The sequence below is a fragment of the Populus alba genome, chromosome 2, assembly GCF_005239225.2.
Source record: "Populus alba chromosome 2, ASM523922v2, whole genome shotgun sequence".
Taxonomy (NCBI): Eukaryota; Viridiplantae; Streptophyta; class Magnoliopsida; order Malpighiales; family Salicaceae; genus Populus; species Populus alba.
In genome coordinates this window covers 15,027,517-15,045,029 of record NC_133285.1, presented here as the reverse complement: position 1 = coordinate 15,045,029, position 17,513 = coordinate 15,027,517, and the positions used below count along the sequence as shown (strand labels likewise).

At 35.0% G+C, this 17,513-nt stretch overlaps 3 protein-coding genes across 6 annotated transcripts; 1 reads left to right on the top strand and 2 right to left on the bottom strand.

The window, feature by feature from the left end:
- Positions 1–698: 698 nt before the first annotated feature.
- LOC118049921 (FHA domain-containing protein FHA2) lies at positions 699–4,166 on the top strand. Its single transcript, XM_035060099.2, has 3 exons — positions 699–1,466; positions 2,700–2,860; positions 3,749–4,166. Exons 1-3 carry the CDS (start codon positions 848–850, stop codon positions 3,956–3,958), a joined length of 990 nt encoding a protein of 329 aa, XP_034915990.1. The 5' UTR covers positions 699–847; the 3' UTR covers positions 3,959–4,166.
- Positions 4,167–6,462: 2,296 nt separating this feature from the next.
- LOC118049922 (uncharacterized) lies at positions 6,463–8,383 on the bottom strand. Its single transcript, XM_035060100.2, has 4 exons — positions 8,188–8,383; positions 8,004–8,117; positions 7,581–7,685; positions 6,463–6,983 (listed from the first exon to the last, which is right to left on the bottom strand). Exons 1-4 carry the CDS (start codon positions 8,303–8,305, stop codon positions 6,715–6,717), a joined length of 606 nt encoding a protein of 201 aa, XP_034915991.1. The 5' UTR covers positions 8,306–8,383; the 3' UTR covers positions 6,463–6,714.
- Positions 8,384–9,353: 970 nt separating this feature from the next.
- On the bottom strand, positions 9,354–17,144 carry LOC118049923 (ethylene-responsive transcription factor-like protein At4g13040). 4 transcript variants are annotated; one of them, XM_035060101.2, is made up of 7 exons: positions 16,840–17,144; positions 15,423–15,556; positions 15,002–15,132; positions 13,203–13,287; positions 11,325–11,505; positions 9,974–10,095; positions 9,354–9,893 (listed from the first exon to the last, which is right to left on the bottom strand). In XM_035060101.2, the coding sequence occupies exons 2-7, from the start codon at positions 15,463–15,465 to the stop codon at positions 9,757–9,759; spliced, it is 699 nt and encodes a 232-aa protein (XP_034915992.1). In that variant the 5' UTR covers positions 15,466–15,556; positions 16,840–17,144; the 3' UTR covers positions 9,354–9,756. The 4 variants fall into 4 exon arrangements, with proteins under 4 accessions (XP_034915992.1, XP_034915998.1, XP_034915995.1 ...); XM_035060107.2 differs by having other exon boundaries at positions 15,423–15,532; XM_035060104.2 differs by lacking the exon at positions 16,840–17,144 and adding an exon at positions 16,076–16,809.
- Positions 17,145–17,513: the final 369 nt, after the last annotated feature.

The window sequence follows — 17,513 nt, the reverse complement described above, 5'->3', positions numbered from 1 at the left end:
ACATAACCTTTTGGCAAGCTTGCGTGTGGGCTTTGATAAAATGGTTAGGTGGGTTGGCCTGAATAGTAGGCACTGAACTTTTTTTTCTTAATTTTTTTATTTTAATTAATGTTTTTGTTATTTTTATTTGTTAAAACTTAATTATATTTACATTAATATCCATTTTTTCTTTTATTTTATTTGGATAATTTCTTTTAAATAATGATGATTATTTTATTATGTGTTTATATTTCGAAAAGATTTTTGATTTATATATGATTTTTTATATATATTTTATATAGATGAATTATATTTTTTAAAATAAAAAATATTTATTTTTATATAATATTTTTAATACGTGCAGCTTTACGTATTATTATTTTTATTCATTCAATTTAATATATTTGTTTATTTTTATTATTATTTAATTAAATAAAAAAATATTTTAATAAATAAAAATTAGCAAGTATAATCTAATAAATATAGATTAAATATTTTAATTTATATTTATTTCTTAATTTTTTATAAGTTTTATTTTTAAATGCTATTAATAATAATTTATTTATTTATTAGTATATATAGCTCTCAGAAATCACGCGTGCATAAGTTTATTAAATTATAAAAAAATATTAAAAAAATATGAATATATAATTTTTTTTTAAAAATAAAACGATTTAACCTAAAGTGCTGGTAACAAAACTAGGCATACATTCTCAAAATGAAAGTATAATTTTTTTTAAACCCCATTGCTTTTCGTCCTGAGCAGAGTCCGCTTCATCTCTTATTGTCTTGCATGTGAAAAGCGAAGCGACGAGTCGTTTATTCCAAAATCCCTAAACCAGGGTCGATCTCTTCCAGTCGGAAAAAAATGGGGGCGACGGGAAGCGACGTAGAGGCCGGATTTGCGAAGCTACAAGGAGAAGACTTCGAGTACTATATGCAAACATACTCAATAATCTTAGGCCGGAACTCGAAAAAATCCACCGTCGATGTCGACCTCTCAAGCCTTGGCGGTGGGATGAACATATCACGCCACCACGCGCGCATCTTCTACGATTTCACGCGACGCCGTTTCGCACTTGAAGTACTCGGCAAGAACGGTTGCCTAGTCGAAGGCGTACTCCACCTCCCAGGAAACCCTCCGGTCAAGTTGGATTCACAAGATCTGTTGCAAATCGGAGATAAAGAGTTTTACTTTTTGCTCCCTGTTAGGAGTATTTTGGGCGGGGCGTTAGCGCCTAGGCACCACGTGGCGGTTGTGCCGCAGTATGGGTATCATTCCGGTGGGGCGGATAGGATGGTGGGACCGGTTTCGGTTGCGACGGTTAAGAAGGGGAGAGCGCGGGAGTTTTATGAGGAGGAGTTTGATGATGAGGAGGATGTTGGTGGCAGTGGTGGTGGTGGGAAGAAGATGAGGAGAGAGGGTTATGAAGGGTATGGATATGGAAGTGGGTCTGGTGGTAAAGCAGGAATGGCTGGAGCTGTAGGTTAGTTATTGTAGAAGTAATTGTAATCTGTGTTCTCTTATGTTAGTATCATGGATTTCTAAAGTTTTTTATTAAAATTCTTGAGGATGAGAAACCGGGAACAAAGTTATGTTTTTGTGTTATATGTGTTTGAAGTGTAGGACGAGGTTCGGTACTTGAATTGAGTAAATTTATATTTTGTGTTGCATAGTTGCATGAGTTATGGATTGCAGTTTGAAATTCTGATAGACACTGTTGTAATTGGTGGTTTGTCTTTACAGTTTCACCTTCTTTCGCTGAGTTTTCGTGGGGTGAGGGAGGATGTGAAATGTTAGCTTGCGATTGGGTTTGTAAGATGGTTTTGAGACTAGATTATCGCTAATAGTCTCTTCTTTCGTAGCAGTAAAATTGTGAGGTTGATTGCTACTTTGTTTAGAGTATGGATGTGTTCCAATTTCAGGTTAAAGACTTTAATGGCAACTTATACTAGTTGATTTTGCATTTTAGTTTTCTAACATGAGGCTGTTTTTTTGCTTTTGTTTTCTTAATGATAGCTGTAGTTAAAAAATCATTGGCTTAACCATATCCTTTTGGGTTTTGATTTTTGTTGTGATGCTGCATGATTTTCCTTTATTTTTCATTTTAATAACTCCAAGGGATGGGAGAATCTGATTGTTGTTAGCTAATGAATCTAGTTATTCTATGGCTTAAAAGTTAGAGGTTACCAGCTGTTGAAATTGGCTGTCAGCTGAGGCTGTTCTATATACAGATTCCTGTATAGATTTCCATGGCCAAACCTCCCGCTCCTATTATTAACCCATTATCTTAGTTTAGCTAGCCAGGGAGACCTTGGAATGAAAGCACAAAAAATTTCTAATCTTTTTTGGTTTATTAAAATATGAGCAAATTTTTTAGGATGAGGGCAAGCTAATTGATTTATTTGCTTATCGGCATACTTTTTGAGTTATGTTGTTCATTTTTTTTATGGAATTACGAGGCATAATGCATGGATCTTTGCTGTTCTACTTGCCTTTCTGGATTTCCAATTTTCTTTTCCTTTTCAATTTATGTTTGTTTTTCAAACTTACATTTTTTTCTTGTGTCTTTAGACATTATATTTTGACTTGTTGATCATGTTAGATTTTGTAATCTGTTGGTTTGCACTTGTATATCTCTGAATGCTGTGCACTCTGATACAAAGCATGTGCTTGTTAAAATGCTTTTTCATTGTCATGGTACCATGTCCGGTTCCAGGAGAAAAGAAGATGGAGGGAAGATCAAGGATTGATCGCGATTCTGACAACCAACAACTTATGCAGTTGGAGGAAAAAGATGTAGTATCATCTGTTGCTACTGTGCTATCTGATCTTTGTGGTCCTGGAGAATGGATGCCCATGGAGAAACTTCATGCTGAGGTTAGTTACTGTCATCAAAATGCTTCTGCGAATTCATTCTTTTGGTTACCATCTCACAAAAACTGCTTTGCTGTCTTCAAAATGCTTCTGCAAATTCATTCTCTTGGTTACTATCTCACAAAAACTGCTTGAGTTGCTAAATTATTTTTTTCTTTTAAATAGTTAAAAGACTTTAAGATTTGTTTCTTTTTTAAACTACTTGGAAATCCCTGATCAGTATTAAAGAATCCATTGCAATTTATAAAGTTATATCATGGAAAACCTTTTGTCGAGGCATGCAAACTGATGATGTTAGGTTTTTCTGTTGACAAGTCAATTTACTTTGAAAAAATAAACATGCTTCTTTCTTTTCTAGCTTATAGGGACAGGGAGAATTGCACTCTTGTTTCCACCCGTGTTATATAAATGCACATATGCCAGGCACTCATACGGAACTCAGAGGCTTCGGCATGCAAGATGGCATTTCTCTTGTGTTTAAGGAGTCCCCTGTTAACAAATTATAAGCTGGATAAGAACTTAACCCATCCATGTTTTTCAAAATATGAACATATTTTACGTAATGTTTATTTTAGTCACTGCACTAGTGGTTATACTGTTTAAAGAGAACAGTCTACAATTTTTACCTAGAACCATCCCTGGCAATTTTTTGATCTGCATGTCACTGCTGTTTCATTCTTATTTTTGCACATCCCACTTGCAACGGAACGTAAAGGGGCCATTGTGGCATTCTGTGTTTCCAGACTCCATTGGTTGTTGTTCAATATATCCTCATAGATGCTAGCCCAATTTTTTCTTGTCCTTGTTTTGGGTGTGCTCCTCTGTATGATCAGATTTGAGCTTTAGGATGCCTTCACTCGTTCACTTTGCTTGTTTTGTCCTCTCCTACAGTTGGTCGAGCAATATAGCAGCATATGGCATCATTCTCGGGTAAGGAGATATCTCACGTCTGAGGACTGGACGGGTCCTGAAGCCAAGGGCAAACCATGGTATGGCTTGCTTATGTTGCTAAGAAAATATCCAGAGCACTTTGTCATCAACACAAGGTCCAAAGGCCGGGTGACGCTGGAGTTTGTCTCTCTTGTCTCTCTGCTTACGTAACATCACAAGAGCATTACAGGGAAATTCATGTAGTTTGGTCCAGTTTTAAGCTGTTCAACTCCAACACGAGAAATTGCAGGTTGTTCACCCGTTGACACATGTAAATGAAGACCGGTAATCTACCTTTTGTTGCTCTTGTTTTCTATCATTTGACATGAATGTTTGGACATCATGTTTTCAGCAATGCGAGATTGCATCATTTAGAACAGCTTAAGTAGTGTTTATGTCCATCTCGTGGATGTATTGAAATATGGAAATTGCAGCAGTCCCTCCCTAACATCTTCATTCCTTTTCCTTCGCTACCAATCTCTTGGTTTTTTTTATCATTAATCGAGAGCAGATAACAAAAGGGCTGGATGACGAGTAACTGTAGGTTGTTTAGGCGACCATAAGAGACAAGTAAATTTGTTTGCTTGCAGATTTATACATCGTTTCGATATTCAAACTAATAATGGGCATGCATGCTATAACATAAAGAGGGAAGGGAAAGATTATGGGATGGCAAGGCAAACAGTACCTCTAACCTTGTCGTCCATGGTTGCATGAAAAACATTTCAGAAGATCTCGAGTGAAAAATTGGCCGTGCTTAGCTAAGGTTAAGAATATATGGGCAAATTGTAGTCCCAAATTCCAAATGATGTTTCTACCTTCATTCGTTGGCTGATTGTTTCATGATGAATTTCTATACTTAAAGAAGCTAAAGCACCTTTGAAAAACATTGTAGCTATGTATTAAAAAAATATTGTTCACTACTTCACTAGAACAATATAATGATTTTTATATCACTCCATTAAAAAATACTCAACACTGGTAGGTTTGCAAGGGTATTAAAAGCAAAAAAAATAAATCTAGGGTATTCAAAAATACTCAATATAATGACTTTTTTATTTTTATAATATTAGTTGAGAAGCAATTTAGTATTTGATCAAATAAAAAAATAATAACAAATTAAAATGCACAATAAAACAACAAAAATACTCTTAAAAGCAAAAAAAATAAATCTAGAGTCAAAGGCTTTTTTATCTTCTCTTTTTTTTTTTTTTTTGTAATTATCAAATTAACTTCGAAGCAATTTAATATTTGACTAAATAAAAAAATAAAACATGCACGTGGAAAATGCCAGAGCACTTTAGACAGTGCCTCCTGATGTCCAAAAATAACTTTTTGTCGTGTACTAGGAAGAGTTGTCTTGTCGTCTTCTTTTTGAAGCGGTATATATTAATATTAATGGTTTGATTTGTCACTGATTGACTTTTTTTTTTTATTTCTCCTCCTAAAAAATTATAGTCTAACCTTTTTTGTTGTTGGTATTTCAATTTCAATCTTTATTTTTCTAATTTTTAATTTTTGTTCTTGATCTTTTTGGTAGAAATTTTATTTTCTTTCAATCTCATTTTTCAATCCCAATTTATCAAATATTATATTTTTCAATTTAGTCTTTGTATTTCTTTTTTTTTCTTGGTCTTTTTTTAAAAGTTTTGTTCATTTTAAATTTCATTTTCAAATCCAAATTGATAGTATTATGTTTTTTAATTTGGTCACTATTGTTTTGATTTCTATTTTTTTTTTATCTTGGTTCTTTTATAAAAGTTATTGTTCTTCTTTAATTTCACCCTTCAAGTAAAAAAGTTTGTTTATATTTTTTAATGTCAGTTTTGATCCTTATTTTTTTAATTTTCTAGGGTCTTTTTGCTAAGTTAATTTTGATTCTCAATTTCACCTTTCGATTAAATATAAGAATTATTTTATGTTTTATTTTTAATCCTTATTTTTTTAATTGATATTTTTAAATTTTTTTTGTATAATTAATTTTTTTTTTAATTTTATCCTTTAATATTGATTAATTTATAATTGAATTTAATGTTGTTTTTTCAAATAAGATGCTTTGGGTCTAATGACCCAAGTAATGAGTTTGAAAAGTTATCACGAGTATTTGTTTTTTTTTAAAAAAAAAGCTTTACGATTCTTTTTATTTTTTTATCAGATTATTCTAGTTTCATGATTTAGACCGCAGGTTTAATAGAATATATAGGTTGGCACATCCTTGATTATCAGTATACATGTTTGCCAAGCTAATTCGAGTTAACAAAGACCGATTTTTATGTCTTATTTTACTCTATTTTATTTTTTTTATATTTAATGGGTTATTAATTGAGATACATCATTTATTCTTTTTTAATAATAATAAAAAAAATTCCTCAGGTTATGATAATCACTTAAAAAAAAAAACAATTAATCTATTTTTTTATGTAATTAAAATAAACCTAGCTTATTCTACTCAAGCGGGTTAATAACTTGAAATAATATATTATTTTTTTTATATAAAAAAAAAAAAAAAAAACCTTTTCGGTAGCTAGCTGAATATTATTTTTTTTTGTGTTAAAAAAATAGTCCACCCTGGCACCAAGGCTAGTCTCTTTCTATTCAGAAACAGGTTTAAGAGTTGACCATTTAAGAAAAACTTCCAAATAATTTAGCAACATAAATCAAAAACTCTGATGAACTCGAGCAAGCACCCTCAGCAAGAATTTACCATGTAGAAAAAACAAATTGACAATCAAATTACAACCTTTTACCAAGTTCCTAAAAGATGCTATGAACTATATAATTCATAACTAGAAGCTCAAATATATCGATACATAAATGTACAAGACCAGAGGAACAAAAATTGTTTGTGCTAGAAATGCCGAAAAGCTTGAATAAGCAGGCACAAAAGGCATATTATTGGTATATGTGAGCTAAAAATTAAAAGCCTCTCAAGATTCTTCCTTGCTAAGTTTGCCAAGAGCTCTTCGTGCAAAGAGTTCTTTTTCCCGAGCTTCTTTTGCAGCAAGCGCTTCCTCATCAAGAACTTGTATGGGAGACCACTCTGGCAACTTTAACCAACTAGGTTTCTTCTCTTTTTCCTTGAATATAGATTCTTTAAAATTACTCAATGCAGGTCTTAGTTTGATAGTAGCAAAATCCACCGCCGTGCCCACAACAGCAAAGATGACCGAGTAGCGATAGGCACCAAACTGACCCCCTAAAATGTCATAAAAAAAAAAAACAAAAAAAAAAAACAATGCACTTTAAACTATGATGGGGAAGGGAGCTCAACAAAGGAAGATGCAGGGGACATCACCTAATTATCCCCCCTCGTTTTTCAAAGGGAGAGATCTCCTTACGTTAGGCTCTTTCAATAAAGGTTGGCATTATAGAATGGAGGACTATATTCATGGCATCATATTTATACCATATCATAAGACAAAAATATGTTTTTACTTTGCATTTGTTTTAAAAGGTGGAACAATGCTCTCAATGTTGGATCTCAAAAACAGCCAACTACATCATGAACAAACTGCTTGGTCAATAGGTTCTGCCAAGGAAGAAATTAAAAGAAAACACCTGCTTCACGAGCAGGATCAAAGAAGCCAACAGATAGCATTGAAAAGCTCCTGCCTTTGCGGTGGCTTAATGATCCCAAAAAACTAAAGAATACTTGGCCTATATTAAAATTGAAATGAAAGAATAATGTCCCACAAAGAATTTCGCACAATCAAAGGATAGATAATGAGAATAACATAAGGTGCATCCATGAAGACACGCAAGCATATAAAAGTGATTGAGATTAGAAATCGACCTTGAAGACGTCCAAGAAGAGCACCACTGCCAAACCCTGCAACCGCGGAGTTTACTAGATCATCTGGCTCTGATTTTCGAACTACTCTTACGAATTCACGCGCCCCTGAAAAATCAAACAATAACAAAACTTCCAACTTTAAGACAGTTCCAAGAAACATATGATGGCCCTTGAACCAAAATCCAGTTATGTTTCTGAAAATGTTAACATTTTCACCCTTGTCTTTCATGCCTTAAATTAAAAATGATCATCAACATTCAGACACAAATCAGGTTCTCTAACGAAAGATTCCCTCTAAGTTATCATCTCCCTTCTATTACTAGGCAGGCTCCAGGTCTTGCAGATTTAAGGCCATAAATCATTCCCAAACTACTACGTTAAAAGATAACAACGTTATGAGATTAGAGAAACAAAGATGTTTACCGCAATAGCAGCCGGTGACGATGGAAAAATTAGTGGCATAAGTTGTTGAAATGTTAGCGAGCCCATGAACTTTTCGATGCTTAGACACCAACCCAACTCCTCCACCACTTATCCCTTCACATATATTTCAAATTAGTTTCCTTTTATGTTTTAAGAGAAAAAAAATACAGAGACAGATAGAAACCTGCGAGAAGTGTGGGGATGAGTATCCGCTCCTTCCAATTCTCCGAAAACGAAGAAGACGGCGGCGGCGGAGGCGGTTTGGCATTTTCTTCTAGAGGTTTCATACCGCTTGATCCCATTTTCTTTTACCCCGATTGTTAACTTCGGAAGGCGGAGGTGGAGGTGGAGGTGGTGGAGGGAGGCGGAGGACTGGATGAAGACTTTTGCGATTTGCGATGGTGACAATGGATTGTTTTATTACAGATTTAACGGCCCAACCTGCTGGCTTGCTGGTTTCGAAATATAAGGCCCATGTTCTGAACATATTTCATTTCGGCCCAAATAATATTCGAGCACAGAAGCAGCCTGCCTAATTTTGTGAATCAAATAAAGGAATAAATGATTGAAATAAAAATCATATTCCTCATGTAATCCATATTCTGATAATAAAAGAAGGAATAAAATTGATGATAAGACTATTTATATGGATTTTTTTTTGTAAAAAATAGAAAAATAATTATTTAAAAATGTTGAGATTTATCAACCTTCGAGCTAAAATCATTTTTTTTATTCTATTACTCTTCTTTAGTTTTTTTATTCTATTTATTTATTCCTTTATTTGGTTTTATTATTTTTAATGTTTTGGTTTCTATTCATGAATTATTTTGGCTTTTTTTTGTTGTATGATGTGATTTTCGCATTATTTTTATAATGTTTATTAACGAAACCTAACAAAGTATAATAAATCCAAATGTATAATAGTTTAAGTATTAAAAAAATCACAAGGTGTAAATCAAAACAAACAATAGTTTATTGGGTTTTTTTTTTTTTTTTGTAAGCATGATTTTCACATGATTCCATTTTAACGGGTTTTTTTTATCAAGTTAATAAGGTTTTATCCTATATTTTTCCTTAAATTTAGACCAGTTGGGGCAGTCAAGACAACTGAGTCCCATGTTTTTTATCACGTGAGTTGGGTTTTTTCCTCTTTTTTTTTTTTTTTTTAACTCAAACCTGTCCGGACCCCAGAAGAACAACTGAGTCACGGTCAACCCGTCAAATCAATCCATGTTTTATAACTATTATATAAAATGATTTTCAAGGTCTCTTAAGTTATTCAAATACGAGATAATCAATCCATCTATCCTTGTTTTTTCATGATAGCATGCATGGTTACTGCACTAGGGCTGAACAAAACAGTAAACTAGCAAAAACAGTAATAACATTAACTACAGAGATCATTTTCATTATCATACAAGGGAATTTTTCTTCTAGAAGCCAAGTTTCAAGCATTCTGCAGCTTCCAGCTTCTGAGTTGGGAGGAACAATCACTGGACCAAAAAGGGAACTTTCCGTGTATTTAATAGCTCTCCAAGTGATGGTAGTGTCATTAGCAACAGTGCATGTAAACACTGCACTCTCTGTCTCCTTATTGAGTTAAATTTGTAAATATATGCTTACTGGAAGATGAAGTATACCATCATCAGCCCTAATAGGGGCTTGTGCGCATAAGAAAAAAACAGAGGCGGCCGACGGCGGAGAGCTAAACTGTTAGAATGAGATTGACAGTCTCGTTCTGAAACTAGAATATTCAAGACGCTGATGAGTCTGGTTCCACGTCTTCGGAAGCCGAAAAGCCATTTAGTCCGTCCTTGGCGTCCCAGTCACCATCCTGCAATGTAGTCTCTGATCTCTTCTGCAAACCTGCCCCGATCCTTCTCTTGTGTTCTGGAATAATCATTAACAGCATATCCATTAGATTCAGCGAACATATATTAGAAAGAGAAGGACCAGGCGGGAAAGATTACTTTTATTGTTAATTGCACTGCGAGTGATTGCCAAAAATTCATCCCACTTGAATTTCCTAAGTTCTTGCTTTTCCTCCTCTGAGAGCTCAAAATTGGGCTCCCTCCCGCACATGAAAGCAGCCCTGCATAAATGAAAACCTTCAGACAAACCCCAGATATGTTAAGTGATCAAACCTGACCAAGGTCTGTCTTTTTAGACATCCTGTGATAACAATTTTTTAACACATAATGCTAACCCTGAAAAAAAAAAAAAAAGAGAGAGAAAGAGAGAGAGTTTTGAGCTTCCTATTTATTTCTTAACTCAGTACTGATAAACCTGCATGGACTGCTAGCAGCTATGAGAAGAACGATCAATGGAAACCTAACCCTAAGAGGAAGGTTGACTACCAGAAGTGTGCAGTGAGGATATATTTTTCCCTTCCAGAAAATGCAAGTTTATAATTTTGTTATCACTTAGATGTAGAATAGCAAATGTTAACAATTTGTGCTCAATCCTGTTTGCGTATGCGTATGCCATTTTTATTGTCTTGTCTATTCCCCATATGTACTGCCTTACTCTCATCTCATACTTTTATAATTGAAAAGTTTCATGGTTTCCATCATTTTTCTGTCATTTAAATAGCGGGCATGAATAGAACATATGTAATAAAATACAACAATAATGACTGGTAGGGCTTTACAAGCCGTTGCAATAAGGGTCACGGGCGTTGGCCTGAAAGAGATTAGACAACTCTTCTTGTTAGAACATGGTGATAGCCATCTAAAGGAAATAGTCTTTGTAAAGGAAAATAGAAAAATGAAACTGTAAACATCCTCAAGCTGCGGGGTCCTAGATTCCTAAGAAATGTTCCAAGGAAAGGTGGTTGATTTGGTGGATGAATGGGACTTGTTCCTAACTTCATCTTAATAAAGTAGGAGGTAGTTTTCTCTATCAAGATTCAAGAATAAAGAAGTTAGGTGCAACCACGAAGCTAAGCTATAGTTTTCCTTTTTCAAGTCATTACTTCCTTACATTGGAAGTTCTGATTGCCTCTAGCAAGAACGAAATTAATTTAAATGTGGAATAAGAAAGCCCAAGAAGAAAGCAAGAGATATGCATTACTTCCATCCTAAAGATTATCCAATATTCTGTTATTGCAATGAAAGAGAAAAGACTTCTGCACCCTAATATGACTGAAAAGCAAATTATATAATCAATGACTATTCTGGAATACAGTGATCAATTAGTTACTCAAAGAATTGGACAAGACTTTCTGCAGAAAGGATATTGTGGAAAAAGAGATATGGCATGGGTCTCGGTACTGGTGAAAGTAAGAACTCATGAAAAGAAAAGCAAACTTTAGCCTACTACCTGTCGTACAAACGAGCAGCCTCTTCTTGAGAACCAACAGTCCCTAGGTGAATCTGCTTCTTGTCAACTTTAATTGCTGCCTGCCATTTCATATTTTTAAAATAGACGCCTCTCATCAGGCATGGTTCCTGGTTCTGAACATGTTTCCTCCTGTGTCTCTTTCTGCGTTTAACTGGTTGCTCTACAAATAGAAAATGAATGAAGCAACAAGGTTAAAAATGCAGCGCAGTCAACTTTCACATGAGTGATATTCCACGATGACATAATCATGGTGCCTAATAGAGTCAAACTGATAACTTAGCAAATTTGGGAAATATCAGATCTGACATTATTAGTGTACAAACCAAAAGTGAGATGACAAGGAAAATCAGAAGCAACTACATGCTAGGTATACTAATAAAAATCAAAACGAGTCAAGAAATGCTCATCTCCTTTATAGATAAACAATGGAACAGCCATAATTTTCAATTGAAGTTGAAACCCACAACGTCACTTAGACTCCCTCAAAATTTCTCTAGCATATTTAGTCCAGGTATAGCATATAAATAAATAACCTATCTTCAAATGACTCCTTCCTGATATTCATACTTGAAAGTTCTTCTTAACAGAAAACATCAAAACAAACAGCACTTGCAAGGCCATCCAAAAAGTGGCGATGCTTGTGTAATGTCTGCAAGAGCGGACCTAGCATATAATGCTTCCTCTGTATCTGTTTCCAGTACAACAATTTTCTGTAGTCTCGTTCTTCAGGATATTGATTCTCCACAATGTTGAACTTTTAATCAATGAGCCTTGATGGCTTAACTTAATATTAAACAATTCCTGCGGATGAACTACAAGGGACCCAAATCAGCTATGAAATCACATAGCAGTAAAATTTCAATGGGACTCAAGTTCATAATCACATTTACGATCTATGCATGTCTGGGATAATTCATGTGGTGAATGCATAAAAGACTTCTGGATAACATAACTACAATAACTTTTTTTAATTGTAACTAAATTAGTCAATTGGAGAATTCTCTTGTAATTTTCTGATAGCTTTTTTCAGAAACAATATCAATAGAGGGTTAAATTAAACTTCAGAGTCAGAGATACATCAGTGGCAGAAGGATACTCAAAAAATACAAAACTTGACAAATGCAGGACCAAATGTTAATAATTTTTCTTATCCTTTATTTTTTCTAAAATAAGTAAATTTTCCTCACATTATCTTATCTAAACATGTTTTCCAAAATGAATTGATCTCAGTTCATGATCAACAAGATCACAAATGTAACCACTTGTATTCAGCCTCTTGAATACCTAAACCTTGTATTGCAACAATCAAGTACATCCAGAGGAATGGAATTAAGCTATAGAAAAAACCAAAAAGAATTGAGGCATCATTGTTTTCCTTCTTTATGGAAGGATAGCTTGGAGGTTATGTAGTGTACAGCGAAAGAGAGGCAAAAGTCAGAAAGAAAAGCTTTATCTGGACTATCATTAAGCATTCTCCAATACTTAAAGAGTCCTTAATCTTCAATGTAACCCCGGGTCATGAGATTGATACTTGAATTTCAAAAGCATGTCAACCATGCTGTAGGTTCAAATTTTCCCACCTATGCAGTTTGCCACTTCCATTATTGTCTTACCTCCATATTCTTATTTATAATATTGATCCACAACATCAAATTAACCAATCCAAAACCTATAGAGGGAGATGGTTTCCAATGCATATGACCTTGTTGGAGGCGTTGAACCCATACTATCTTATAGTTAAGAAGAACTAGTTCACAAAATATTTATGAATGGCCAACACAACCAATGTATAATTTTGCATGTACTTGGTTGACATCAAATCATACAAATAAGACACATCTATCAGCATTGACAAACCTGGATATGGTTGAGATCGCTGCTCTTTTGATGAGCTAGAAGCCGAAACATTTGAAGAGCCAGCTCCCACTTTTGCAATGGTTTTCTGGTAGATTAAATTGGATAATGTAAAGGCAAATAAAATCATGGAATGAAAAAGAATTTGTAAACGTAACACTTTCTATCTTTTTTCTGCCAGAAAAGAGTGTAATCTCATGTGCCTAAAATTTGCAACACATTCATCAAGGATAATATCACATCTAATCATTACATGCCAATTAAAACAACCCATTGAAAACATAACATGATTGCAAGATGGTTACATCAAGCATAAAAACAGGTATTTTATAAGTGATGTTTCTTGTAAGTGTTTACATAATCTTCTTTTCAAAGAAAGGATTCATCGAAATTATGAACCAACATTGATATATAGACACATCTGAGATTGCTTTGACAAGCGGCAGGAAGCTATTTTATGTCATAACTTGCCAAGCTGGAGGCACCAACATGGCAGCCCTCTCACCTGACAGATGAACACTCTCTCTATGTTTCAATTGTGTTGGAACCAAATACTACTCCAGTGACTAAGCTGTAATGGACTAAGCATTTTCTCTGCACAGTGGAGTTGCCCTTATTTATTACCTTTTCTTTGAATTGGTAGATTGAAACCATGCATCCCTAAAATTCAGGAAAACACAGAAAGTTTCTATATCTCAACCTTCTTATTGACTTCTAATATGAGCAACTCTCCGTGACGGTCAAGTTTGTGAACTGCAAATATAGAGGCATCGATGGTGAAAATAAGGGAAGGACCTTGGTTTCAAATTCTAACATTGTAAACAGATGCGTGTGCATACACATATACATGTATGAGATGAAGGGTCCTTTGGGCCCTGTTGTGCTTATAAGTAAAGCTCCTCTTTTAGTTGATTATAAGAGAAGCAACTAAAGATGCACTTCTCCTATAACCAGCTTTAACCTGTTTTACCGAGATAGGATGACTGCTTTTTCTAAAAGCAAGCTCTTTACCAAAAACTTCTACTTCTAAAAATTGAACCAACAGTTGCATAGCTTAAAAGCATTTCAGGTCGAAACAGAATCAAAATTAAGTCCCTCAGAGTGCATTCAACGGACTTGGAGAAAGAAAAATCTGTGTGGGCATGGGGATCACTTATTCCTATAACTGGTTGCTTTAGGAAGAAAACAGCATTAAATATGTATTTAGAAATGACAACTTAAATAATCTCAAAATCCAATGCTATGTATGCAGCAAGTTTTCCTATCCATGAAGGAGAAGCCGGCCCCTAGATTTCTTTCCTAAACGGTGACGCTGCTTTCAACATTTATCTACATTTGCACGACTTTAAAGCTGAAAGTGAATGAGAACTGATGTAATCAAATTAAGTATGGTATATCTCTCTCATATTTGGATGACAAAACAAACAGCTTTCAAATACCACCATGTAGAAATCTTACAGATTTGAGCTCTATCGGCATTGTTAATGTATTACAGTTGCATTGTATTGATACCAGGACTAAAAACCATTCTTGATGCATCCACAAAAAGGCAAGGAAAAAACTACCCTAAACCTCAAGTCTCGGAAAAATAGGTATGACATTTGGATTTGTCTGCACTGCAGATGATGATGTCCACTCCTGGCTAGATATGGTTAACGAAAGAGAACTCATGGTGGAGGCAGGCCAGTGATAATTGCAACGACAGCTTCGACAAATTCAGTTGATAATTTTACCTCCGATGACAATACTCTGCTCTATCATGCATGCTATTGGAACAACTGGAAAAAGGAAGCTAACTTTACCTCCTCTGGCTGGATGGCATCATCTGATGGCAGAGGATGCACGCTGACAGACCTGCCATTCTGAGTGGAGCCTAGAGGAGCAGTTCCGTTGTCAAAAAATCGAGGAAGTGGAGTCAGGAAAGAACTTCTCCCTGCAAGGAACACCAAACTCAGTTGATAATTTTATCCATGCATGATATGATATAGAACTTTTACCTAAATTACAAAATTTAAAAAGTAATTAAAGATGCAAGCTTTTAACAAAATTCAAAACACAATTCTTCATAAAGATGAGTCAAAAGAAAAAAATTACACAAAGGTTAGAAGCACAACACCCATACATAACCTCTTTTAAAGCTTCAAACGACCTAAGACCCTCTTTTTGGTTAGCTCGACATACAGAATCAATCATTTTGCATAGAGGGCATCTAAAAGTGTTTACCAGCACAAAGTCCCAGGAGTTTACGCCTCCGTAAGCTAACCATGGTGGATTAAAATCTTTGTATCAATGCACAGGCAAGGAAGATGGCCTTTAGCATTTATCACCTTCTCCTTGGATCAGAAAAAAAGGCCAATCTGTTACAACAAAGATATAAATGAAAGCAAGTTTTATATGGGAAAGACTTGAAAATTTTAAAATTGCCATCAAGGGAATAAACTTGTAAGTACATCAACGCTTAACAACTGTTCTGAAAGACAATATTAGAAGCACATGATATCCAGATATGAATAATTCAGAAAACCATGCAGCTTTCTCGAGGTTTCATAAGCCTACAAGAAAACTGACAATGCACGCCAATCGCTATAGGAAGGGCAACCGACACAATTAGTTCCTAGCGTTAGGAGGAAAGCCTAAAAAACGACAGTGGAGTTCGGAGGTGAGCATCTAAAATCTTTAAAAGAACTTCGGCATAGCCTAAACAAATTGTTTGGTGTGTGAGATTCCCAGATGGTCAATTGGCGTGTCATCATCAAAACACTCAAAGAAAATGAACGAAAGCTAAAAGTACTTGTTATGTGACGAAACTACACATTATTGGTTGGGCAAAAAGATGAACATATGCATGGTTTGCGTTCAGATTAAACTCCTGCCACCTTTATCCATCCATAACTAAGCCGTTAGCTAGCAAGTTCCAGTTCCCAGCTAAAGCAACAAAACGGTTGTACAGTCACACCACAACAGAACAGCATTAAAGAAAAGATAACGAAATTCCCGTTACAGATTAGCTAAATCCCATGTGCCATGTGTAGCTAAAACAGAAGCAGTTCAATCATGGTGGCCCAAAGAAACAATTTTGCCCCTCATGTGCTTATAAAACAAAATCCATCCCCATAATCCATGATAAAAAGTGAAAAAAACCAGTAAAGACTTCTAGTTCAAGAATTCTTTAACAATAAGAGAATCAAATCTTGAAAAAGGAGACAGGGTGACACAAAAGAGCCTAGTCAAGTTAAGAGAAAAAAAATTGAAAAAGAGAAACCCAGACCACTAATCATGATTAAACGGGATTAGGAGTTTAGTGTGGAGGAGAAACCAACAAAGACGCCCAAAGACTTTGTAGGGAAGAACTTGCAATTATCTCTGTAAGTCAACTCCAAAAACCTACCACCTTTCATGGAGGTATACCAACAAGGGATAAAATAAAACCCCATGACAACAACACCACCACCACCACAAAAATCAAAGAGAAACCCACAAAAGCCCAACTCTTTTTAGGCCCATTAATGTTAAATGCCCATCCTATGACCAAGAAAGAAAATCCACCATCCATGTAACTTGAAGAACTAAAGCAAAACACCAAAGACCACCCACTCAGCCGTGTAGTCAAGAGATAAGGTCATACATACAGTCCCTGTACCTTAAAAAAGAGAGAGACAAGGTGGTGCTGCTGGTGGTGGGAATGATCAGAGATCAAGTGAGGTTGTGTACGGTAAAATCGGTAGAGAAGAGACAAGAGGGGATTTCTATGGTAGGTAAAGGAAGGATGTGAGCGTGTTAGAGAGGGTAAGGGATATTGTATTGTGGCTCATGCATCTACCACCTTTTGTTTTTTCACTTATTAGTGCAGTTGGTATTTTTTATGAGGAGGGTGGTGGTGCTTCTGCTGCTGCAGCCAATGCCAAGCTACTGCCTAAGGTATTTATTTTATGATCGAGAAAAATAAAAATAAGAAAAGGTTTAATGAATGAATAATAATTAGAGAAGAGAAAGGAAAGCAACAGGAGTTACAAAACAACGTTCGCCTATTGGGTGTTGAGCTTTTACTTGGATTCCCGACATTGCCCTTTTGTAGCTTCCTTAACACCATATCGATTAGGTATCTTGTCTGCACCGCCTCTCTTACTATTATGCCCTTTCCAGGAGGAATCTTGTTTGGTTACGGAAAAGACACAGCATGTTTTTTTCTACTTCTTCGTTTTAAAAATAAATTTATTTTAATATTGTCTCGTTCTTTTTCTGTTTAACAAAATAATTTATTTTTTACCATCTCCATCCGTTATATTCTAAAACAATAATATAATGTTATTTTTT